Source organism: Schistocerca piceifrons, chromosome 8 (assembly GCF_021461385.2).
Source record: "Schistocerca piceifrons isolate TAMUIC-IGC-003096 chromosome 8, iqSchPice1.1, whole genome shotgun sequence".
Lineage (NCBI taxonomy): Eukaryota > Metazoa > Arthropoda > Insecta > Orthoptera > Acrididae > Schistocerca > Schistocerca piceifrons.
The window spans coordinates 477416926-477444418 of NC_060145.1; the positions used below are offsets into that span (position 1 = coordinate 477416926).

Below are 27493 nucleotides of genomic sequence, written 5' to 3' on the forward strand. Positions count from 1 at the left end.
AACTGTAGAGGAAGACAGAGATTTGTGTTAAACTTAACAAACAAAATAATTGAGAACGTAATGTGCAAGTGTCAGCCTGACATGAAGGGGTTGACACAAGAAAGGAATAGGTGGTGGATTGCACCAACCGGTCGGAGGGCTGATGACAAAAACAGGAAGAAAGTGTACCTAATCATTAATAGTTAATTACTTTTTTGATTAAAGAAAAATGAAGGAATTAGTTACGTCTTAATATATCAGGCTCGATATGGAACTACAGATAATCTGAATTGTGTTTTTGTTATTGTTGCTGCAGAAGTATACCACCATAGCTGTGTGACACACAGCTTTAACCCCCTTATAACAAAACTGTAAGCACTGTGTTCTTTTCACAGGTGGTACAAGTATCAGGAATGGCTTGAAGCGGAACGCTATTATGAACATTGGGCAGCTCTTGAAGCATCTCGTAGCCGCAAAGGGTGGGGTGGTGGCAGCAGCAGTTCTAGGAAACGCCGTCGCTTGTAATTACGTGTTTCACATGGCACAGGGTGTTCTTTGCCAAGTGAGGAGAGTGCCAGTCTTTTGGAGGTAAGTACACTTGTTTCTAAAATTGTTTTGCTGTCTCAGTTGCTCAGTGGTGAAATTTTGGTAGATTACTCCAGAAGCTACTTCAACCACCTAGGAATGAAGTCAGAACAATTCTTGGAACTTAATAGAATTCAGGATGCTGTAAGGAAAGAAGATACACTAATGTGGTAAGCATTATTGTCGGAATTGAAACTGGAGTACGCACTGTGTTTTTGCACAAGTGTAAATTTTTATTCCTAATCTCTATATTATCCATATCGTGTTCCAAAGTACAAAATTTGTTACAGGTGTTTGTGATGTAACCTATTTGGGAAGTTTCTTATCTACAGCTTTTGGATATCAAGCTTTTTGCTTCATACATAGTAAATTTTCTATTTTCGCCATTAATTCCACGTATTATTTTTGGTAGCTTCTGCATTTGTGCAGCTGTACTTTTAACGAAGTCAAGCTTTTTGCTTCATACATAGTAAATTTTCTATTTTTGCCATTAATTCCACGTTGTATTATTTTTGGTAGCTTCTGCATTTGTGCAGCTGTACTTTTAACGAAGTCGTTTTCTTCGGGATGCCTTCGTATTAAGCTAAGAGTATCTGCTCAAGTTTCCCCATGTAGAAAGAGGTCTTCATTAATCTTATCTGTCTTATTACGGGGTGTATACAGCCCAGGACAACCAGGAAATCCAGGAAAAGTCCTAGAAAAACTAGGGATTTTTTTTTAATTCCTGGAAGTTTTCATTGTTTTAGTTTTCCGTAACAGTTTTGTAATTTTGAGTGGTAAAAACTGATACTCTAACAAAGAATTTTACTTTAGCCTGTATAATACTGCAGTTATAAAACATAAATGAGAGAATGCCACCAAAACTTTAGATGCTAAGAAAATGCATCATGTACACCAACAAAACACAGTGCGTGCACAAACACCAAAAAATTTTTTATGACCATTTTTACATGTGAAAGCTTAGTTTTTCTTGTTACTATATTGTATGTTTATTAATTTAAACCACTTAATTTTCCTATTTCTGTATTTGCATGACTTAACAGTGATGTCCCTATTCGCTGACTATATCATGTGTCCTGTCACCTGAATATCTGCTGCCATTGGGTGTCAAGATCATATGACGAGCTATGATTGGCCGACAAAAGTACATTGAAATCTCGATTTCAGTGGTTCAGAGGCTACTGTGCTGTATTTGACAGAATTATGGTTTATACTTTCGTGTTACTACAATATGCAGTGTAAATGCTGCCCCACATCAAAGATCTTTTCAAAATGCGTTGTTTTTTGCTGCATTTCATTTGCAAAATTGCTGGGAAGTTCTGTGCTGGTGTATAGTATCTTCACCATTCAGAGGATTGGTAAGATTTACAGCTCTGAGGGAAAGTACAGTGTCATTTCACATGGAAAAAAATGTACTTTCGCCAGGGTATAGTGTATTTTAACCTGAGAAAAGTGGATTTTTAACTGGGAAATCCAGGAAAAATCCCCCCCCCCCCCCTCCCATCTCTCCTCGTCTGTGTATACATCCTTCCTTTTTTCTTATAGAATGTGTTTTGGTCAGTAACTTCAGCATCATCAAACCTTCGATGTTACTTTTGTGAAGAATTCTCTCAATTGCACCTAGTGTCACTCTTGGTTCTTGTAGTGATTATCACTCTTGTCCCACTACCATCTCTGCCTAATTTGTAACTGCCGAGAAACCAATAATTTTCTCAGTTCCAAACTGCATACTACATTTATTGAAATGTCACATAACACATAAGCGCAAGCAACACACCAGCGACCTTCGCCTGTGTGTGTCGCATGTGCACAGTAGCTAGCAGCACAGTTTCAAAACTCAGTTTTACTGTGTAGTATCTTTGTGTAAATTAGGCTTAACATACAGGTGTGACAAACAGCTCAGTTCTCACCCTCCATCTGCCCTTGCTGCTTTGCATAGAATTTTACTGGTTCTAAGATACATATTGTTAGATTGGTGACCTCACAGAAATTGTAAGTAACCATAAAACTTTGTGCACCATCTTCCAAAGAGAATAGGAAATACAAGGCTCTTGACCAACTCGCATATCAGGAGAGGGGCACAAGAAGGAATATTACTGTATGCACCTTTACACACTATGATGATGTTTGCCATGGCTATGATAATATCGTCCTCTGTAGTGATGATATCCTCCCCCTTGTGCCTTCTACGTTGGGCCCTCCAGAACGCACTGCTCTGGCATCTCTCACCAGCAAGGGGTCCCTGAGGGTACTCACCGCCCAAGATTCTGCTGACCTGCAACTGGATACACCAGATACCATGTAATACACACACTGGTGAAAACACATTGCATGATTTATGCAATCCATTATGACTAGTATTATGTGGATTCTATGATACATGGGCTGAGGAATGCAAGTATTCTTTAGGTTTATAGTGGGCCTAAAGATGACGTTAATGTTGCATCAAAACAAGTTGATTGAAATAAGGTGTTAGGGCTGTTGTGGTTCATTTTCTTTATATAATATGTATTGATGCCGTATTCCCACAACCGGTGGCAGCAGGTGACCCCAGAGTGTGACCTGCCTCCTTGGTCCCTTCACGCCCGCACAGGATACCGATAGTGTGATCCTCCAGTGGAATTGTAGTGATTTTGACTCCTGACTGGCTGAGGTACATCATCTCTTATGGGTTTCCCCAGCTTTCTGCATTGCCCTCTAGGAAACTTGGTTCCCAGCATTGTGGCCTCATATCCTCTGCAACTTCGGGGCTATTTTAAGAATTGAGCGGACTATGACAGAGTGTCGGGCGGAATTTGCACATACATTCTGGACTCTGTCAATAGAAAACTTTTGCTGATTGATGCACCTATGGAGGCTGTGGCACTTTGTGTGATTATGTCTCTGGATTCCACTGTCTATAGTGTATATCTGCATCCTCATAGTGGAGTCTCTCGGGTCGTGTTGTCTGCACTGATTTCTCAGTTCCCCTCACCCTTTATCATTTTGGGCGACTTCAATACCCACAACCCTTTGTAGTGTGGAACCGCAACCCCTGGTCGCAATAAAGCTATCGAAATTTTGCTCACAGAGCTTTATCTTTGTCTGTTGAATACAGGTGCCCCCACGCACTTCAGTGTGACATATGGATCTTATTCAGCCATTGCTCTTTCCGTTGACACCTCTGGTCTTATACCGCTCAGCCGTTGGAGAGTCCATAATGACCGGTATGACAGTGATCATTTTCTGAGTGTCATCTCCCTCCCTCAGCCTCACTCACCTGGGTGTCCACCTGGATGGGCTCTCAACACTGCTGCTTCTGCCATCGCCCTTAGCATCCTGCCACTTGGAGGTATTGCTGCAGCTATCCAGAGCACAACCGCAGCCATTCTCTCACTAGGAGACTTAGCGATACCCTGTTGCTTGGTATCCTCCCCATCGAAAGACAGTACCTTGATGGATGGGCTTTCAAATACTGTAAATGACATCCTTTGATGGAGAACCTCACTGCCTGAAAATGACTCTGTTCTTGCATCCTAATGTTCTCTGCAAGTTGCTCGAACATATGGTGAGCTGGTGCTTGTGTTGCTATTTTGAGTCTAGGGGTGGTTTTTTTTCCCATGTAGGTTTTCACCAAGGCCTTTCTATGGCTGACTGTTTGGTCTGCCTGGAGTCTCCCATATGGTTAGGTTTTGCCTGTCATCAGCACACCTTATTGCTGTCTTCTTTGACTAGGGGATCATTGGGGCCCGTTCCCAGTTTTTCCTCAGAAGTTCTAGTCACACCATATTTTCTGGATTCAATTTGCTACTTCCTGCAGTATCCCCCTCCCCAGTAAGAGAAGAGAATAGGGTCCTGCAGGTATCTGTATTGAATGTTACCTGTTTTCTTATGATTATCAATGGTCTAGCTGCAGCTGTGTGGTCTGCAGTGTCACCCTCCTGGTATGCTGACAATTTTTGCATTTGCTATTGCTCCTCCAGTGCGGGTGTTCCTGAACTCCGGCTGCACGGTGCCATATGAAAGGTGCAGTCTGGAGCCCCGACCCTTCTCTTCCAGTTTTCAGCTGTGAAGACATGTGTCATGCACTTCTGTCACTGTCTTATTGCACATCCACAACCAGAACTCTACCTCGATGACAAATTGTTCAATGTGGTGGAGTCTTACCGCTTTTTGGGACTGCAAAGCTTATTTGATATGTCTTCCCAATCTTCAACAAACGTGATGAAGGTCTCACCTTAATACTCTTCACTGCCTCAGTAACACCAACTGGGGTGCAGGCTACTGTACAATTTCACCACTTGACAATGCAATGATCATATCCTCTGTCTATTGTAGGAGTCTGGTATATGACACAGCACCACCTTCAGGATTGGGGATACTGGACCCGATACACCATTGTGGTGTTCAACTTGCCACGAGTGCATTTTGGATCAGACCTGTAAACAGCTTACTCGTGGAATGTGGGATCTCTCCCCTACAGATCAAGTGCCAACAACTGCTGCTCAGCTATGTAATACACATTCGCTGCTCTCCTGAGCATCTAAATTCCATGTAATTTTTCCTGGTAGAGAGATCCTACTCCCACAATGTAATCCCAGGACCTATCCTTTGGACTGAAAGACTCTTTTGGCCCCATAATTTTGCAATGGCTGTTCTTGGCTGTCCTCAATGCAATTCTGGGTTCAGAAGTGGTATACATTGACAGCTCTACAGTCAAGGACGAACCAGTTTTGTGTTTACACATGCAACATGCAGTGAACAATGCCTCTTGACTGATGGATTCAGTGTGTTCACTGCAGAATTATATGGGCATTGCTGGAGCACTCACTCACGTTCATTCTCACACTAGTGAGTCATTCTTAATTCTGAGTAATCCTCAGCTTATCAACCAATGTTACCCTCAACACCCATTGATTGTCACTATCCAGAATCTCCTTTCTGACCTCCTCCAAGCTGGCCAGTCATTCATCTTTGTCTGAATCCCAGTTCACATTGGGCCCCAGGGAATGAATACACTGGCCCAGTTGCAAAGTTGATTACCATGATGCTGACTTTGACAATACGGGTACCGGAACAGGACCTTTGGTGGGCTCTATGCTGTCAAATGTTGGAGCCTTGGAATATGGATTGGTGTGCCCTGACTTCTCTGAACAAACAGGGAGCAGTAAAGGGGACCACAAGTATGTGGCAGTCTTTCCTGTGTGCTGCTCTCACAGAATCTACTGTTCCCTTTTGACTTTACATTGGCCACACTTGGCTGAACGATGGCCACACCCTGCTGGACTGCCCTAATTTGGCCACCCTACAGCGAAACCTCAGTCTTGCTGACACACCGCTTCTGGTGCAAGTGAAGACACCAAACTGCTGATCTGGTGTTACGTTTTACCGGTGAAGGTCCATTGCTGCATTTGCTTGGTGGTCCAGCCTGGCCTGGCTCCGACGCTTCACACCTTTTTAGTTCTTCTTCTTCTCTGAGGACTCTTCTCAACTTGATGAATATAGGATGGAGGGATGATGTAGTAGTCTCTTTAACCCCGACAATCCTATCCTATCCTAAAACTCAATATTTAATGTGTCCAAATAAAACAGTACAGTTTTTTTTAAAAAAATTGAGGATTAATATGAAGCAAACAGTGGAAACGCTAGGTGGGTATTACTATCGACCTTTTGTGAGTGTTCACCACTGGGTATATTGTACTACAAATTTCAAGAGTTCTTTCCTTCATTATAGTAACATAAGTCTGGAGGAAGGGAGGTGTGTGTGTGTGTGTGTGTGTGTGTGTGTGTGTGTGTGTGAGAGAGAGAGAGAGAGAGAGAGAGAGAGAGAGAGAGAGAGAGATATCCACACAAGTCAATAAAAAAAGGGGGGGTGTAAAATGCGGAAAAATGTAAAATGTGTGAAATAACGATTTAAGCTGTAAAAATTATGTATTTTTGCACTTCATGTGTGGTATATGTACATAAGAGGCATTAAAAGATTTGTAAGGGACTTGTTTATTATCTAATGAAGGTTTATTATCTAATAAAAACCACTGATGTAACTCGAACTGATAACTGTCTGGGAAGTAGGAATGTATGACGCAATTTCATATGTCATAATTGATGTTTTTGAAAGCCTGCAGCTTTCCTTCATTTTTCAAATAATGAAATACTGCACTAGATATGTAATTTTTCATGCTTATCACGACACTTTTAGAGAATTTTTTCTCATTGTCAATTGCAAATATGTAAATAAGTATTTTGTCTGGTGTTTGAATACATTTTATTCTACATCTCTTGCACTGCCATCTTTTTGAGGTTATCAGGTACTGTGCCTCATTAATTATGTAGAAAACCACACACATACACAAACTATCTCTCACATTGTTTGTTTGTGTGTCATCACAAAAAGTACATACGTAAATACTGCACTTGACAACGAGAATAAATTCTCGAAACACACTTTGCTCAACATGAATAAAATACAAGCGATTGGTCACGATATCTTCATTCGAACAAACCTAATTACTCCGATCAGCCACCATGCTGAGGAGAGCTCGGCAGTGGCAGGAGATACGGCACAAATTGTTCCAACTTCTACACATTTGCCAGTTCAAATATGCTGCATAGAGTGCCCTGGTGTCAAGAAACTTAACCGTATAATATTTGTAAACACTACTGGATGGCCAACACCATGCCAGCATCATTTTTTCTCCACAAACATTTTTTCGTAATGTGTAAATCACGGGAAAATTATAAATATGTCGATGCAAAAGCAGATGGAAATTAACATTGTGGGCATAGGAAATTTGACGGAACCGATAAAAAATGTTGTAAACAGCGGAAAAATGTTAATTCTGGGAACATAAAAGTGCCGTTATACTTTAATCTTATTGATGTTTTGGAACCTGGTCATAACTCGTTGGACAAATATGTGGAAACACCACGAGAAATGCATGCTCGAACATAAATACAGATATTAACCAATCCTGCAGTTTGCACTGTTGTATTTTAACACGAATGGCACCTGTGCAGTGTTCTCAGTATGTTGCAAGTATCAGTTGTGATTACAACAGAGTGCTGTGTAGTTGTGAGTGCATTATATTTGAGCTAAGTGAAGTCGCTAGTGATACTTGTATAGTGGGTGCTTCCATAAACAAGATAGCTGAAGTGTTTCATATTTCAAGAGGCGCTGTATTGAAGACTTACGCCCCATACAGAGAAAAGTGGAAAAACTTCATCTGCTAAGTCACAACATGGATGACAGTGTGTGTTGAGCGGTTGACAGACAGTCATTGAAGAGGAAAAAAAGAGAACGACAGCTGCGAAATTCACAGCAGAACTGAATGTTGCACTCATGAATGCTCAGCCCAAATCAACACAAAGGGACCTCCACAAGCAGGGAATTGCAGGGTGAACTGGAATTGCAAAACCACTCATCAGAGATGCAGATATCTGTAACTGGAAAATGTGATACTGAAGCCATAAAATCTGGACTATGGAGCAATGGAAGAAAATTATTAGGTCAGATGAGTCTTGTTTGACACTGTTTCCAACTTCTGGCCCAATTTACATCACCAGAGCGAAACATGGTGGGATTCGGTAATGATGTTATACAGGGTGTTACAAAAAGGTACGGCCAAACTCTCAGGAAACATGCCTCAGACACAAAGGAAGAAAATATGTTTTGTGGACATGTGTCCGGAAACGCTTACTTTCCATGTTAGAGCTCATTTTATTACTTCTCTTCAAATCACATTAATCGTGGAATGGAAACACACAGCAACAGAACGTACCAGCATGACTTCAAACACTTTGTTACAGGAAATGTTCAAAATGTCCTCCGTTAGTGAGGATACGTGCATCCACCCTTTGTCGCATGGAATCCCTGATGCGCTGATGCAGCCCTGGAGAATGGCGTATTGTATCACAGCCGTCCACAATACGAGCACGAAGAGTCTCTACATTTGGTACCGGGCTTGTGTAGACAAGAGCTTTCAAATGCCCCCATCAATGAAAGTCGAGAGGGTTGAGGTCAGGAGAGTGTGGAGGCCACGGAATTGGTCCACCTCTACCAATCCACCGGTCACCGAATCTGTTGTTGAGAAGCGTACGAACACTTTGACTGAAATGTGCAGGAGCTCCAACGTGCATGAACCACATGTTGTGTAGTACTTGTAAAGGCACATGTTCTAGCAGCACAGGTAGAGTATCCCGTATGAAATCATGGTAACATGCTCCATTGAGCGTAGGTGGAAGAACATGGGGCCCAATCGAGACATCATCGACAATGCCTGCCCAAAAGTTCAGAGAAAATCTGTGTTTATGACGTGATTGCACAATTGCGTGCGGATTCTCATCAGCCCACGCATATTGATTGTGAAATTCGAGGAAGTACAGTACATACTGATGAAACTAAAATGAGCTGTAACATGGAAATTAAGCATTTCCGGACACATGTCCACATAACATATTTTCTTTATTTGTGTGTGAGGAATGTTTCCTGAAAGTTTGGCCGTACCTTTTTGTAACACCCTATATATGGCATTCCGTGGGCCCCATGGCTGCATTACAAAATTGCATTACTGCTGCGGATTATGTGATAACTTTGGTTGATCAGATCCATTTTGTGGTACAGTGTTTGTTCCCCAATGGTGTGGCAATTTTCCAATGTGACAGATTCCTGTTCACACAGCTCGCATCTTGCAGGACTGGTTTTGTGACCACAAATATGAATTGGCACTTCTTCCTGGCCATCACAGTCACTGCATCTCAATGCTATTGTGCCTTTGTTGGTGTGCTTTGGTGAGAAGGATGTGTGATCGCTATCCTGAACTTGCCACTATTTTGCAGCATGACTGATATAAGATTCCATTGAGAACTATATGGGACCTGTGTGTATCCATTTTAAGATGAGTGGAAACTGTTTTGAATGCCAACAGTTTTCCTACACCTATTAGGAATGGTAATTTGTTGTGTTTTTGCATATTTCCATATTTTTGTCCACCACCTGTAGTTTTAGGCTGCACTGAACTTGAATTTTTCTTTTTCAAGTGTTTTATTAAATGCTAAATCTGATTTGTTTTATGATACTGAACAAATCTGAACTGGATTATTACAAGATGAATATTTACAAAACTTTTTGTTTTGCAGGTTTCTGACAGTTTTGCGCTGCTTTGGATGGGATACTGCCCTTCTGTACAGCACTCGCTGGTAGAAAATAGTTTTAGAATTTCTGGAATTGTATAAGGGTTGTGTGCACTGTACAGTATTGAAAGCGAAAGCTGAAGTGTGTAATGAATACTAAATCGTAGATTTTTATTTATATATTGGTGTCTGACTAATCATGGAAAGAATTTTTTAGTAGAGTCATTCCTGCAAATATTGCTGAGCTCTTGTCTATTTGCTTGCTCTAAATTATGTATCAGTATTTACATAGAAGAAAATGTTAAAATCCAGTATGCTGTCCACTATGGACATTTTTAATATTGTCTTTGGCTGGAGATTCTTTGCATCTGTAATATTTCTCTTGTCTGTCAGTCTTAATTTGTATGTACTTAGGATAAAATCAGTGTCATTCTATGATCTCTTTAACTGAACAATATGGGAAACAAAAACCTATCAAACAGCAATTGCAAAAGATGAGGGACTATGTAAAAATGATCACTCCCTATTCCCAGCCTTGCCAGTTCCCTCACATGCCAACATATGTATATTAATATTTTGTGTGTGTAGTACTCCAGATAACTATATATATATATATATATATATATATATATATATATATATATATATATATATATATATATATATATATGGTTAATGTTTTTCTTGTCTTATTCTGTGAAAATGTCTCCTGTAATTGATGTTCCTCACAAAAGGATAACTAGTCAGCTTATAGCCCACCCCGTCATCTAGAAAGTGATAGATTCACTTTGATACATAAGAGGGACAATTGATCATTAATGAATATACGTATGTGTGTATGTATGTAAATGACTACAACCCTCTTCAAGCATTGTTTTTTTTTCACCACATCTGTGTCCCAGTTACAAAATACAGAGCTTAATAAATTGAGGCTAGAGGGTTCATTCTGATTTCTAATGTAATTTTGTTCCACACAGAAAATATCAGAAACTTTTGTAAAATTTCAAGTCCACACATGAGAACCTTCCAGTACTAGGATGTGATGCAGCAGAATATTTGATCTGTGAAAGGCAATGAGGAAACTGAGTGTACTACTGACACTAAAGGTTTTGGAATGGTAATGTCTTCAGGGTTGGGAATGCAACAGTGGTAATAAAAATTTTTGGGAAGCGAATTCGAAATTGGGAAATATAATGTAACACTCTACAAAGAAATTATATATAAATACAAAGATGAGGTGACTTACCGAACAAAAACGCTGGCAGGTCGATAGACCACAAACAAACACAAACATACACACAAAATTCAAGCTTTCGCAACAAATTGTTGCCTCATCAGGAAAGAGGGAAGGAGAGGGGAAGACGAAAGGAAGTGGGTTTTAAAGGAGAGGGTAAGGAGTCATTCCAATCCCGGGAGCGGAAAGACTTACCTTAGGGGGAAAAAAGGACAGGTATCACTCGCACACACGCACATATCCATCCACACATACAGACACAAGCAGACATATTTAATTATGTCTGCTTGTGTCTGTATGTGTGGATGGATATGTGCGTGTGTGCGAGTGATACCTGTCCTTTTTTCCCCCTAAGGTAAGTCTTTCCGCTCCCGGGATTGGAATGACTCCTTACCCTCTCCTTTAAAACCCACTTCCTTTCGTCTTCCCCTCTCCTTCCCTCTTTCCTGATGAGGCAACAATTTGTTGCGAAAGCTTGAATTTTGTGTGTATGTTTGTGTTTGTTTGTGGTCTATCGACCTGCCAGCGTTTTTGTTCGGTAAGTCACCTCATCTTTGTATTTATATATAATTTTTCCCACGTGGAATGTTTCCTTCCATTATATTGATATCATTAATTTGAACTCTACAAAGAAAAACGGATATGAGTGGTGGAGGAGGCAAGTAAAAAAGTTAGAAATCAAGGTGAAAGGTAAGAAAAAAAAATCATCTACTATTCTATTTTTACATAGGATTTGAAAAACATAGAGAATCAAATGTTGAACAGGGAAAGACAAATAAAAACCCCTGAAGTCTCAAGTGTATTTAAACTTTTCTGTTTAAAGAAGGATTGGAGGGAAGTAGGGGAAATGCTATAGTTGTAAGCCAAGTGAATAAAAAGGTTCATGACTGCACTAGTTGTGGCTTGAAGGAGGTTTTGTTGGTGACAATTCAGGTTGTGAAAAGAAAGTTATGCATTGAATGGTGGTCCTCAGGTATCTGACTTATTCTGCATCAAAACTATTTCATTTTACAAGTTACCGTACAAGGTCGATGTAATCACTCCATCGCACAACTAGAAAGGGTAGTTGAAGATAATTTTCACTCTCAACAATTTTAATATCCAAGCATATGTTCTCAGCCAAGATTTCAAACAACAATCATAAAATGGCTTGTTGTATGTTAAAGTAGTTGTCTGCAATAACATTTTTATGCCCAACAAAATTGTACATTCAAACACCAACTGTCTGAAGTTTTTGAATTATTCTTCATTTGCTTTATAAGTTTGTTCTGTGCTCTATTCTTCATGTTCTCACTAATTGGTTATTGTGCAGAAGTTATTCTACTAAGGAATTTGAACATGTTCTCTCTTGCTTTTCCAGTGATTCTACAAGGCAATTCAATTGACCTTTTGCTTGTAATTCCACTGAAACCAGATTGTTTCACTTGTGGTTCATCAGTAATTTTTAGCACATTTCTGTGTACTCCCCCCCCCCCCCCCCCCCCACCCTCTCTCTCTCTCTCTCTCCTCTCTCTCTCTCTCTCTCGCTCTCTCTCTCTCGTACCTTATACAATCTTCGTCCGAGGCATTTTTGAATGATTTATGAACAGAATGTCTCACAGATAAGGACTATACAATATAATGCTGTAATATGTGACACTAAAAATGAAAGAAATATGTGCAGAAACAGTGGCTTGTGGGGACACTCTTCAGGTAGCCTGTAAGTTCACCATATTGGTTACACTTCATATTTATATATATTTATGGACCAGAAAAACACAATACTCATTGTAGAGGTAGTGTGTGTTAAGAAAACCATTATTGCATTATTATTCATAAAATAATTGATTACTGTACCACTTGTCAGAGCACAAGTAATTCATGGTAGTAATGGCACCAATGACAAAATATATAGGTATACGCAGTATTGTACATAATTCAGTTAACTTTTTGTGTCCTGTATGATGTCATTGTTGTTAGATGTTTTTCATGTCTTTTGCACAAAATTTACATTTTGTAGTTTGGCACATAAATTATAACTTTTCCAAATATCGTGCTAGTCCCTTCTAGGTCTTTTTTTGTACTGCTGTGTAAAAGAAACACACTTTGCACAGTACACTAACGAATTATGTATATTCACAAATGACACACTGTTAACTTTTTAGTTATCTTAAGTGTCGCAAATTTGCTCCAATATGGCTTTCTTATCTCATTCTATCCCTAAAATGTGAGTTGCACAACCCAATGTGCTCTTCGACTTCAGTGAATTACTTTATAGTGGAGACAAACACACAGAATTACGCCAAGCTGCTGCTTTTCCTCAACCCCATTTTGTATGTTTGTATTCCTCTTGGTAATACCATTATTGTCACTGAGCAGTCCTCAGTTGTGAAACATTAACTATAGTTGCAGTCCTTTTATTTATCTTCTTTTGAACAGTTGTACAATGATCCCATTTGGCATTTAATTTATCTTTTCTAACTGTCTAGAGTGTGTCATGCACTCTAAAGGACTTCATTCTTTCTGACACACTGTGTATTTTTATATGCCCAGAAGGCTCACTTCAGCAAGAAGATGGAGATAAAAATATTCTTTTCACCTTTTTTAATGTATCAGGTGCATTATATTACTTATTTTGCATATGTTCTCATTCTTTCCCAATATTTTAGTTTATGTCTTTGTGGCAATGTGCAAATCTACTTGCATTCAGGAGATAATGCTTTGGCCAGCAATAGCTCACAAAATATACAGCAGATATTAGTATTTCAGAGATTGAAATGCTTAGCTAAAGGGACAAATAAGGAAATGTGACGTAGGCACAAAAGAACAGTGGTGTAACTAAATTTACTCTGTTCTTAAAGATCTTATCTTTTTATCTGTCCACTCAGCCTTATAAATGTGCTCATTCTGTTAATTTTCCCTTTGCACTCTGCTGGACGATAGTATTAAAGGAAATTAGGTTCCAGTAATTTTACATTTGTTAGAATCAACTAAAATGCATTATTTCAAACTTGTTGCAAGCAAAGGCATGGCATGTGTAGTAAGGTTATTTATGGTCATTTTACATTCCAGTTATGTTTTTCACAGTGTCAATTATCTTTTGCGTCATTGCTTAAATAACCACCACTTTTTTGTGTACTTTGTAAAAGTTAGATCTGTATATGCATCTACATTTCCTTACTCATTGTGTCACTTTTCTTTGCCAAGTGTTAATTTTGTTTAACATGTTTTTCTGGTTGTTTTATGTTCATTTTTCTGCGTATTTTATATTAAATATATGCCCTTTTCTTTTTTCTCATCCCTATGTTCCTCCTCATACATTGATTTACTAAAGTTACATGTATCATTTTCAGTATTTGCTTCATTTACATATGCAAGGATTTTTTGTGAGAATTTTCCTAGATTATTATCTTTGGAATAATACATATTACATAATAGTGCAACTGTTTTATCTCAGGCTGAATTTCTCTTTTATTATGTTGCAGTTGTTGTAAATGTTTGTTTTGTATTTATGTATACATGAATTGCCTGTGAAGCCTGTTTTAGCAATTTATTAATGTATACTTTCATATAATTCTTGATAGTAACAAAATTTTTGTATTTGAGGTTTGTTTAAATGCTTTACTGGAAGATGAAAGTATCACTTCTCAAGATTTTTCTTGGACATGTATTTTCAAACTAACAATATAGACAGAACTGTACCAGAAAATTAAATAGGAAAATATTCATACAGTTCCAAGCGAAATGTGGAACCGATAATTACTGTCAGTCACATTGTAAGAAATCAGATGTTCTTTTCGTGAGCAAGTTGACGTCATAATCATATCCAATAATGCTACAAGAAATGTTATTTTCATTTGCATGTAATTGTTGTGGCCCTATTGTGTACAGAGATTTACATTTTTACCTTGAAACATTTTCTTGCCTATACATTTGATCAGTATTGCACATTTGTCTTGTTAAGGTTTTGAGAACATAGTCTTATAACTAAAGTTTAAAATTAATGCCTTTATTTGGTTACATGGTAAACTATTTTCTGATAAATTATATACAGTTTTTAACACTAGGTACAAAATTAGTGCATATTCAGTGAAGATGGGAATGTAGTTGGAAGTCTCTTTCAAGCAGCACTGAAATTTATTGAACAATCAAGGATTAGCATGTTTTTTTTCTTATTAGACTAATTTTCAGAGTTAATTTTTGGGTTGATTACAACTTCGTTCTGTAACTACCAATTTTAGTTATAGTAGCAGTGGTTGTTACATGTCACGATCATGAAAAAATTGTGCCAACAACTTCCTTTTCCTTGTGTATAGACACTGTGTTTAGTTATGTGCACAAATATTTCAGTTTGTGCATTTGCGGAAATGAATCTCTTTACAAAAAAAAAAAAAAAAAAAAAAAGACAGGTGGCAGCAATAGATGTTGGCTGTCTGATTTTATTAAATTGCTTGATAGTTTTATTGTGTCAGAATGTTTACTGAATGTCTTTAGATTTATGTACTTTGTTTAGTGTTTTAATGACACGTTTGAGATTTTTAATGATTTATGAATAATATAATGTTGTGTTTAAGATGCTGAAGAGCAGCTATTTCCTGTATTTGATCACATGCAAATGTATATAAATGATTATAAACTAAAAAAATAAAAATATCTCATATTCTAGACTCAATTGTAAATACAATTCAATTAACTAAATATAGAAAACTTGCTGTTTAACACAGTTGTGTATATGCTCCTCCTGACTTTATTTATTTATTCATCCGTAATCAAATTTCTTTGTATGGATGTTGTCATTATACATACATATGTACATCATTTTGTCTTAGTTGTAGTTTATTTCCATCTTAATTTGACTGAGTTTTGATTTCAGAAGACCTTTACTTTATAATAATTTTGTATGACTCTCAGTTCCCATTAAGATTATATGGTTTCTCATCATGTTTGTTAATTTTGTTCCTCAAGTCTTTGCTGTCAAGCCATCGTTGACATCAGTGTTTTATTTCATATAGTGGTTTCAAACCATGCACTGAAATCCTCTATCTTCGAAGTTACATTTTGCGGTCAACTGCCATTTCACATACATACATTTCATATAACTGCATAGTTTGCAAATGACTGAGTTGAAACAGTGACTCACCATTTTCTCTGGTTGCACTTGTGAGGTGCAATATTTTATGCAGACAACTAGTGCAGCATCAGCCACCTAATGAAGTAAAGCTCCTTGTTCATTCGTCTCCATGTTAACAATATTGGCTCGTACTGGATAAAATAACAGTTCCTCCACACAAATATGTGATAAGTGATCTGGAACTTGGACTGTGCAGCCTTGATTTTTATGCATAGCAGCCCCATCATTTTACACACAGTTTTACTGCAACCCTTATAAGCGTCAAATCACTTTACTCCTATTTTCAAAGGATCTCAAATGTCATTAAAATAAAAGTACTTAATTACATTTAAGAAAAGATGTATTGTTTCAGTAGAGAAAAAAGATACGAAAACATTCATCTAATAAAATATTCCCTACTCTGTGTATTGTTGCTTGTTATTAACATTGTTTTGATAGCCTCAAAATTGCTAGAAATACTTGACTCCAACAGCTAATGTAAGTTCTAATGTTACTCGTGTGTCCATGAATAGTTGCTCTCATGTATAATGTTGTGTAAGATACACCATTCTTGTGGAAGAGTATTATTTTGCACACACACACACACACGCACACACACACACACACACACACACACAGAAAGAGAGAGAGAGAGAGAGAGAGAGAGAGAGAGAGAGAGAGAGAGAGAGAGAGAGAGAGAGACAGACAGACAGACAGGAAAACAAGCCCAAACGCCAAGAAGGAGTTGTGTGAGATAAACAAAAGTTGGTAGACATGTTTCTTCATCTGAAAGATGACGTCTATTCAGATTTTGCGGCGGTTGTGTAAGAGTCGCACTAGTAGCCCCACTATGAGGATCCAAATCAGGTTTGCTTCGAATACGCGCTGTAACGGTTGTGAGCTTTTGTTACCTTTGAGATTGGATGTAGTGAGTTGATTTTAATCAGGAGTGGCTTTAAGTCGATGAAGATGCCATTGTCAATAGCTCACTGCAGAGTTTGGTCATGTTTATGCAATAGTGCTATGAGAAGCTGGATATTCCTTCCAGAGTATTGCAGAAAAACTTGGCATGAATGTAGCCACTGTACATGATTGCTGGCAGCAGTGGTCATGGAAAATCGCGGGATAACTGTACTGATACCATGCCTATATTCTGGCATTTGTGAAAGATACTCTCCCAGAGAAGATCAAGGTTATGTGTTATTTATGTAATGTGAAGCTGTAGGTCCGGCCACTCCTGAGGTGTTTTTAGTGCTCGTGTTTTGGGCATGTCTTTGCACTGTACTGTGGACCCTCTATGCAGTGAATGTGGACACCCACTCAGTGAGAGGAACCCGTGTTCCGCAGCCAGTGTGTGTATTTGGCACAACCATCCCTCTCCGCACTACCCAGACTGCTGGGTCTATAAGAAGGAACAGAATATACAGATAAGTACCTTGATCGTTTGTCCTACACTGAGATTCATCTGAAATATGACTGACTTCAGTCTGTTTTGATGATCTCTAACTTTTCCTCTGTTATGTCCTTTCTCCATCCTCCTTACCACAGCCTGTTTTGATGATCTCTAACTTTTCCTCTATTATGTCTTCTCCCCCTCCTCCTTGCTACAGTCCTGCCCCTTCTCCTCCCCCCTTCCCTTGTATTTCCTTCACCTTTTCCTCTGCCAATCCCTCTCTCCACCTGGAGAAGTGTGCCCCTTCTTCAGTGTCCACAGGTGATGTTGCTCCCTCCTGGGAGCCCCGGCATCTCCCAGGCCTGACACTTGCTCCCACAAATCAGCCGCAGGAGACACAGTACGTGTGCCCCAAGGCCACTGTCTTTCATTTCCAGATCTTGCAAGAACCAGCTCTCCCTCCATGTCCTGCCCTCCCAGATCTATGAAGGAGAAGAAGAAGAAACGTAAGTCCCAGGACAAGGCACCTCCCTGCCCACAGAGGTGTCAACTCCTCCTCGCAACCTGAGTCTGACCTCTTATTTATGAATGTCACCCCATTCTTGTTGGTTGGGCTCCAGTCGATTCGCCTCCCATTTGTATCCCCTTTCCGTGCTTATCCAATGGAATTGTAATGGAGCCTACTGACACCTCCTCATTTTTTTCTTTTACTGGGCAGCTTGTGTAGTTCTCCAGGAATCTCATTTCACTGATGCTCACTCACTGACCTTTAGTGGGTTCCATATTTTGTCAGAACCAGATTGGCCCTTTGAAGGCTTCCAGTGGCATTCGTGTGTTGATCCGTATGGTTGTTGTTAGTTAATGGGTCCCCCTTTATATTACACCAAAAGAAGCTGCCATCTGGGTCCACTTGAACTTTGCGATCACAGTTTGCAATCTCTATCTTTCTCCTGCTGCATCACGTACACCTTCTGCCCTAACTGCCCTCCTTCAGCAACTACCCCCTCCTTTCCTTCACCTTGGTTATTTTAATGCCCATCACCCTTTTTGGCGCTGTGTTATTTTGTGTAGTCTGGGACTATTCAATGACCAATTTCTTGCATGCCATGACCTGTGCTTTCTTAATGATGGTTCACTTACTGATTTTTATGTCACATGTGGCACCTTCCTTGGTACTGATTTTCCCCCCTCTTCCTTTCTTACAGTGGTTGCCACACGGTGACCTCAGTGATAGTGACCAATTCCCATCGACCCTCTCATTCTTTTGATGGCCAGATTCCCCCACTGGGCTTTCTGTTGTGCTGATTGGCCCCTATATAACTCCCAAGTCATGTTTACACCTTCTTCGTCCAGTTGTATTGACGAAATCGTTCGTGATCTGTCTGATAAGATAATCTGCACTGCCATTCCCCACACAATGGGCCCCATTCGCTAGCTGCCAGTCCCATGATGGAGCACAGCCATTGGCACCAACTTGTATTCACCTGTTCCTGCCCACCAGTCGTTCAGAGTTTGGGTTGCTATCATTTTCATCGTTGTGCTTTGCAACATCTAAAGTGGCACACGTCCTGTGCCAGTCTTATTACCTTTAGTGTCTTTGTGCCAAAACCAGTTACTTATTTAAACAGAGCAATCGGGTGTGTTGGGAATGCTTTGTCTTCTCCCTATGTTGTTCTGCTCCTTCGTCATGGGTGTGGGCCGTACTGCACACCCACCAAGGTCGTCAGTGGCAGCTTTCCCATTCCGCCTTGCCCTACCGGGTGCCCTTTCTACAGATCCATCAATTCTTGTGGAATACCTCGTGACCCTATTTGTGATGGCATCAGCATCAGTGTCCTATCAAGATGCCCTCCTCCTCCAGAAACAGTGGACTGAAACTTCCCACTTAAGTTTGACTCCTTGTCAGGTAGACTCTTCAATGAACCTTTTACTGAATGGGAACTTCTTCTGAACCTCTCATCTTCCCATGATTCAGCCCCTTGCCCCGACCCCATCCATAACCAATTGCTTCAACAGCGCAATCCTCCATAACAGCAGTATCTCCTCCAGGTGTTTAACCATATCTGGCAACAAGGCATTTTCCCCTCTCAATGGAGACATAGTATTGTGGTTCCTGTCCTTTAGCCCAGTAAGGATACAATGTCCCATGCCCAGTCAACCTGACCAATATCTCCTACAAGATACTTGAATGGATGGTGGTCTGTTGACTCAGTTGGGTCCTCAAATCTTGGGATCTAGTATCTCCACATCAGCATGGCTTTCAGGAGGTCAGTCTCCAATCAATCATCTGCTTCAGTTGGAAATCGCAGTTCGGCAGGCCTTTTCTCAGTGCCTCCATCTTGCCACAGCTTTATTCAGTCTTTATAAGGCCTACGACACAGCTTGGTGCCATCACTTCCTATTTAGACCACACTATTGGGGGCTACGAGCACCCCTCCCAACTTGTATTCACCTGTTCCTGCCCACCAGTCGTTCAGAGTTTGGGTTGCCATCATTTTCAGCTCTCCACAGATCCAGGGGAATGGCATCCCACAGGGCTCCACTGTAAGTGTCCTCCTTTTACTCATTGCTATTAATGGACTGCTGGATTGTTGTTCACCCCTACTCTGTATGTGGATGATTTCTGTATTTGGGCTATTTCCCACTTTGTGGCCTCTGTGGAGTGACAGCTCCAGAGTGCCATCCGGTGTGCTTCTGCATGGACTTCTCAGGTGGTTTTCAATTCTCTCCCTATAAGTCGAAGATGATGAATTTCTGTCACCACACTACAGCCCCTCCTGATCTGGAGCTCTACCTTGATGCTCAACACCTGACTGTGGTCCCCCAGGTCCTGTTCTTTGGTCTGCCCCATACGTATTATCTGAAGAGCGACTGTTTTCGCAAACTCAATGCCGTTTGCTTCCTTGCCCATACCTCTTGAGGCACACATCATTCTGCCCTTCTCCGCCTTTATTGGTAATTAGTTCTGTCTCATCTGGCCTATATTTGTTAAGTTTATGGATCAACTGCCCCTTCCAAACTGCTCCTCTAAGATCCAGTTCACCGTCATGGTATCTGTATAGCCACAGGCACTGTTGTCCCCAGGGTGCTTGTGCCGCTCTTTCTCAGGTTCGTGCTTGGCTACCACAGGGTCTCAGCCTTTGCAGCATCTTTTCCCTTCCATGCTGCATGCCTATCTTCTTGCTATTCTTTTTCTCCTCCCTTGGGCAACATATCTGGGAAAGCGTTGGAAATGTGTTCAGCATATGCAGTTGTCAATATCAGAACAGTCTCTCCACTGTCTTACATTCCTTCTTTCTTGTTTCCATTCCCCTTCTCCTATCCTTCCTCCACTTCGGTCTTTGAGGTTCCTCTTTTTCTTCTTCCTCCCTGTGAGCTTTTGAAGGCCAGCCCATGCACCTAGCATGTAACAAGTGAGTGGGTAATGTGTAATTCCCAGCCCCGAGTTGACAGGTAGGTTTCACATGAACCCTCTTGTAAAGGCCAGGCCCAAGGAGGGGTGACTGCCTGAACTATTACCTTCCCAAATTGCCAATTGGCTCTCTGCCAGGAGTTTTGGAGATGTGACCTGAGGTGTGAACAATGACCTAAGGCGGATGAGCCCCCTTCTGAGGGAGGGGGAGACGGGGGGGGGGGGGGGGGGGGGTAGTCGGAAGGAACGTGCCATTAGAGATACTGGCGATCATGGGAGGATTTTCATGCAATGAGACAATCATCTTTTTCACTGTCAATGTCTACCAAACATAAATGGAATGAGGTTAATGATCAAACAACTTCTCGGCTGCACCACGGTTTCTTGTGGTTTCACGTACTGAAGATGGTCAGTCCTCCACTGTGGTAAATGTGTTTATTACTCAGAAAGGTGTTGATGCATTTGCCAGCCCTGTGAAATCCTGCTCTCATTTCCTAAATGGCACTTTGCTTTCAGAGAACACAATTGCTCGCAGCTTCGATCCTCCATAGCTATCCTGTTTGTGTCGAGGCCCAGCGCAGGCTGAATTCTTCCCACTGTGTTATTTACCCTAGGCTGCTTGATGATCTACTGAGGCAGAAATCCAAATGTACCCCTCTGATCAAGATGTCATTACAGTCCATCGGGTGATGAAAAAAGTAGGTGTGTCCTTAGTGCCCACACATGCTATTTTTCTCATCTGACCAAAGGTCAAAGCAGGCTATGAAGTTATCATAGTACAACCGTACATTCCAAACTCGATGCGCTGCTATCAGTGCCACTGTTACAACCACACTTGAGAGTCCTGTTGACACCCGGCCAAATGTGTAACCTGTGGTAGGGATGCTCATGAGAACAGTTGTCTGCCTCCACCTCCCCGCTGTATCAGCTGCAATGGCAACCATGCTGCCTCCTCCCGAGATTGTAACATGTATCTAGATGAGCGGGCTGTGCAGGAGATCTGGGTAAAGGAAAAAGTGCATTACCCGGTCGCTTGCAAGTTGTTGGGTAGTCAGAAACCATGCGTTCTACCATCTGGCACCTACAGTACTGTTCTTGCTACAGTACTGTTCTTGCTACATCTTGCTCCGTGAAGAACATGTCCATGCAGACGTGTGAGCTCAGATTTAGCACCGCAGTTGTTAAATTGCTCAGCGTCATGGTAGTGTCCCCATCTTCTCACTCCTGCGAAGACTTCCTATGTCCCACCAGCCATCAAACATCTGAGTCTTTCTCTGCCAACCAGAAAGGCTCCAAGAAGTCAAACAAAGGCAAGCGGTCTTCTCCTTGGCCGACTCAGAGATCCTCTTCTATGGTGTCGCCACTTGATACTCTCGCCTAGCCAACCTCTGTGTCGCCAGTGTGCATCACCAACTGGTTTTTTTCATGGCCTTTGATCCAACAAAGAGGACATATGACTGCTGTTAGAATAACAGCGTCTGCTTGTACTCGGCCTCCAGGAAACAAAATTGCGTCTCATGACTGCTTTGAGATCTCTCATTTCTTCCTGGTCCACTTCGATCTTCCCCCGAGGACAGCATTTCATCTCACAGGGGAGTCATGCTACTCATCTGGGTGATGTTCATAGTCGACCCATCTCCCTGGCTACCTGTCTCCAAGCTGTTACAGTCCATATTTTCCATCCTCACTTGACCTTTTCCCTTTGTACTGTTTACATCCCTCCATCATTCGTTGTCACCAGGACAGACTTCCTCCAGTTTATTAGTCAACTCTCTCAGCCCATTCTGCCACTCAGTGGCTTTAATGTGCACCATCCACTGTGGGACTTGCCCAGAACTTGTCAGAGAGGTGCCCTCTTGGCTGACCTCCTCAATCACAGACTCCACTCACACCATTTAGACCTCTCCTTCTGCACTGTCCAGCTTGCCGATAATCTTGAGTGATCTGCTGTCTCTGACACGTAGTGGAGTGGCCATCAGATTGCTGACTCCTACCTCCACCCTACATGGCCACCCAAATGGCAGCTTTCAAAGGCTAACTGAAGGCTTTGCTCCTCCCTGGCGACCTTCGGCAAACATTTCTCCAGTTGTGATGAATGGGTAGAATATCTTACAAACGTTATTCTTACAACTGCAGAACGTTCCAATCCTCACACCTTCTCTTTACTGTGCCAGGTCCTGGAACCTTGGTGAAGACGTGCCCTCTGTGTTTTTAACCATCATCCTATGAGAGCAAACTGCATTTGTTACAAACATTTGTGTCATGTTCTTTGGGTTAGCAGAAAATCTAGCTAGATTTCCATTACTAGTTCTTTTAACAACTACACTACTCCTCCTGTCATGTGGGCCACTCTCAGACAGCTGTCTGGGACCAAGGGCCATTCCCTAATTTTTGGCCTGACAATAGCAGATAATGTCATAGTGGACCCTACTGCTACCTCCAACACTTTTGACCACTATTTTGCAGAGATTTCGAGCTCCACCCACTACCACCCTGCCTTCCTCCATTGGAAATAAGTGGAGGAGGCCCGTGCAATACCCTTCTCTTTTCAAAACCATGAGTGCTATAATGCCACCTTTACTATGAGGGAGCTAGATCATGCTCTCACTTCATCCCGATCCTTCGCCCCAGGGCAGGAAAATGTTCACATTTAGGTGTGTGTTTAGAGTTGTGTTGATGGGCCTTTGTCATTGGCACTGCCGTTTCTCAGTATCTACCTCCAGACTGCTGCTCAGTATTTGCAGCAGAGGTCTTTGCCCTGTATTGGGCCATGCAATACATCCAGCAACACAGGTTTTTCAATCACGCCATCTGCTCTGACTCTCTCAGTGCCCTTCAGGGCCTCAGTATGCTGTACACATTTGATCCCTTAGTGCAATGCGTCCAGGAGAGCTATCTCTTGCTCACTTTTGATGGAGCCAGTGTGATTGTGTGGGTTGGTGGTCATGTTGGTCTGATGGGAAACGAAGCCACTGACACTGCTGCCGAGGCTGTGTGGGCTGTCGACCTTGTTTTACTTTTTATCTGTTATAGCAACACAATGAAAGACATTCAGTGTTTAGTTAGGACCTCCATTTCTCTATGGTGTATTTTATGGACTTTTCTCCAAGTCGCTCTTTTTAGCTGTCTTCCCTTCCGTCGATTGGGCTTCACATATAATCTATTTTTCTTAGTGTTCCACGGTTCTGACATTGCCACTCTATAGCAATTCTGGACATGTGGGGTATCGCATTCTCCTGCTGGAATTGCCCAACTCCATCGGAATGCACTACGTGCATGAATGGACGCAGGTGATCAGAAAGGATGCTTACGTACGTATCACCTGTCAGAGTTGTATCTAGACATATCAGGCGTCCCATATAACTCCAACTGCACACACCCCACACCATTACAGAGCCTCCACTAGCTCAAACAGTCCACTGCTGACATGCAGGGTCCATGGATTCGTGAGGTTGTCTCCACACCCGCACATGTCCATCCACTTTTCAATTTGAAAGAAGACTCGTCTGACCAGGCATCATGTTTGCAGTCTTCAACAGCCCAGTGTCGGTGTCGACGGGCCCAGGCGAGGCATAAAGCTTTGTGTTGTGCAGCAATCAAGGGTACACAAACGGACCTTTGGCTCCAAAAGCCCATATCGATGATTATTCTTGAACGGTTTGCATGCTGACACTTGTTGATGGCCCAGCTTTGAAATCTGCAGCAATTTGCAGAAGGTTTGCACTTCTGTCATTGTTGAACGATTCTCTTCAGTTGTCATTGGTCCTGTTCTTGCGGGATCTTTTTTCAGCTGCAGTGATGTTGGAAATTTGATTTTTTACCAGATTCTTGATATTCACAGTACACTTGTGAAAGGTCCCACAGGAAAATCCCACTTCACCGCTACCTCGCAGATGCTGTGTCCCATCTCTCGTGTGCCGACTATAACACCACATTCAGACTCACTTAAATTTTGATAACCTGCCATTTTAGCAGCAGTAAGCAATCTAACAACTGAGCCAGACACTTGTTGTCTTATATAGGCATTGCCAATTGCAGCACCGTATTCTGCCTGTTTACATATTTTCTTATTTGAATATCCATGCGTATACCAGTTTCTTTGGTGCTTCATTGTATACTACGGAAACAAACAATTGAAAATCCAGGTCGGGATAGTGACAATTTTATGAAAAGATGGTTGCTACACACATTATAGTGGAGATGCTGAGTCATAGATAGATACAACAAAAAGATTGTCAGACAAAGCTTACAGCCAGACAGGCTTTCATCAGAATGGACAACATACGCACATTCATTTGTGCGAACACAACTTGCACACGCATGATCACAGTCTCTGGCTGTCAAGGCCAGTCATTTTGTTGTACCTATCTGCGACTCAGCATCTCCACTATATGATGAGAAGCAACTATATTATGGAAAACAGTGATATTAAATGTCACGCTGATGACAGCAGACTTTCTGATCTGGCAATTGATAATGTAGAGCCATCAGCTGGTGAGATAGAATTGCAAGCTGAAGGTGAGGAGTTAATTCCACAAACCAGGCCCATTCGAGGAGTTGGATAAAAAATTAGTAGCAGTAAGAAATACAAATTTCAGCTACATATCATCAAAACGGAACACCTTTCAGTCCATTCAGGATTTCCAAAAATCTTAAATGTTGGAACTGAAAGTTGCTTTCAAGGGCATTCCCCATGCTACAAAAAAAATTGACAGGTGAAGTGGATTTAAGATGATTGAAACTATACCTCTTAAATGAAACTGTTCAGCAGCTAACCAAGAGTGTAGATAATTTAGTCGATCAAGAAGTAAAATTGAAAGAACAGTTTGATATACAGAGATGCTATTTTTATCGGGATATTATGAAATGAATATTTGAGTAAGATATGCAGATCAACGAAAAGGTGGATTTTGAGTTAAAATTTACAATACAACAGTTTAATATTAAAGTATCATCAGAATAATATGCTTCATGGAAAATAATTAAATCTGAATTGTGAGAAATCGAAACTACTCTGAGTGGCAACCTCCCTGAGTTGACATAACAATGTTACCATACAAATTAACAGTATTACAAGGCAGTTGTCTGCTGTTGAAGAAATCATACATAATGCACCACTTCTTGTTACTATGGCAGGTGACGCTTGTAACAGTCCAAGTCAGTTTGATAGGATACAGATAGATTGTAAATCATAGAAGCCCATTGCCTAACCGTGCGTCATATGGAATGGGGCCAACTCCAACTTTGTCATCTGTTCTTAAAGAGGAAAGTCTGCTAAAGAATAGCCAGTGCCAAATCATCTTACTTTGTAAAAGGAGCACACACCAAGTCATTTTCATAAAATCACTTAAAGGAATTTTAGCCAAGACATGGACTGATTTGCAAAAGATACAATTTACTATAAGATTTATATGAGGGTGAAGCAGCACTATGAGCAACAGAAACTACCGAGTGTTGCGTCATATCAACAATTTGAATAGGCTTACTTATCCAAATATTAGCCTACCTATGTACAGGAAAGGCTCAGGAAAGAAGTTTTCAATCCAGAACCATTCCATAGCTGACAATATAGTTTATGTAAATACTTCAGAAAATACTTGAACAAAACAATATACCGGGATGAACTGACCTCACACTTAGATATGCTACAGATTCTTAAAGCTAAAGTACCACTTGGTAGCAGAGAAAATTTAGTATATGTTCCTGAAACAAACTTAGAGCATGTTGTGTCTGTATGGACTTGATACATGATATTTCTAAAAAAATAATGTCAACGGTACCAGCAACTTCACCCTGGCGGATAACCATTTCAACAGACACTATAGAGCAAACGATTGCTGCGACAGCTGTGTTGCACCACCAGGAGGACCTATAATGAACAACTGTGTGCAAGATAATCAAAGTCCATCGAACCACAATAAAACAAGAAGTCATGATAATAATAATAATAATAATGGTTTATTTGTCCGTAATAACTTTTACAGTTGTGGACATAGTCAGTCAGTACATACATGAACAATAATAATAGTTTAGTAGTAGAAATAAAGTACATACAACATTAAAAAATCCTTGAAGGAGTACAAACATTTAGCAATTAACAGCTGCTTTAATTTTATTTTAAATATGTTTCCTTTTAACATTTTTATGGTATTTGGCAATCTGTTGTAAAAAAATCTTCCAGCAGAAAATGGATTATGATCGGTTGCTTTTTTATTTCTGAATTTTATGTGGTAATCCTCTTTCTTCCTTGTATTATAACTATGGATATCACTATTTATTATACTGTGCTCCATATTTTCTTTTACAAACAGTATAGTCCTTAGAACATATAATGAATACACTGTTAGTATATTATCCTTAATGAAGTATTCTCTACAGGACTGACATTTACTAATATTCGCTATTATCCTAATTGCTCTCTTCTGGACTCTAAAAGCCCTATCCATGTATACCGTTGGTGCCCCGCCCCAAATCGCAATACCGTATTGTAGGAGGGAGTGTATAATACCAAAATAGATTTGTCTTAAGACTGGTGATGCTATTATGCTAGAAAGGCGTTTTAGCAGGTAGGTATTACACGAGATTTTTTTACACATGTAGCTAATGTGCTCCTTCCATGTAAGATGTTCATCAACTATAATACCCAGGAATTCATGTTTATCAATTGTTTCAATTGATAACTCTGGCTCAGTA

General features: G+C 40.7%; 1 protein-coding gene across 4 annotated transcripts in view; it reads left to right on the forward strand.

The window, feature by feature from the left end:
* LOC124712509 (serine/arginine repetitive matrix protein 1-like) overlaps positions 1-10269 on the forward strand; it is a 148322-nt gene extending 138053 nt beyond the window's left edge. For all 4 annotated transcript variants that reach the window (XM_047242816.1, XM_047242819.1, XM_047242818.1 and 1 more), the window contains exons 10-11: positions 375-567; positions 9679-10269. In XM_047242816.1, the coding sequence (XP_047098772.1) occupies positions 375-504 (130 nt within the window). In that variant the 3' untranslated portion in view covers positions 505-567; positions 9679-10269. The remainder of the gene's footprint in view (positions 1-374; positions 568-9678) is intronic.
* The last annotated feature ends 17224 nt before the right edge of the window (positions 10270-27493 follow it).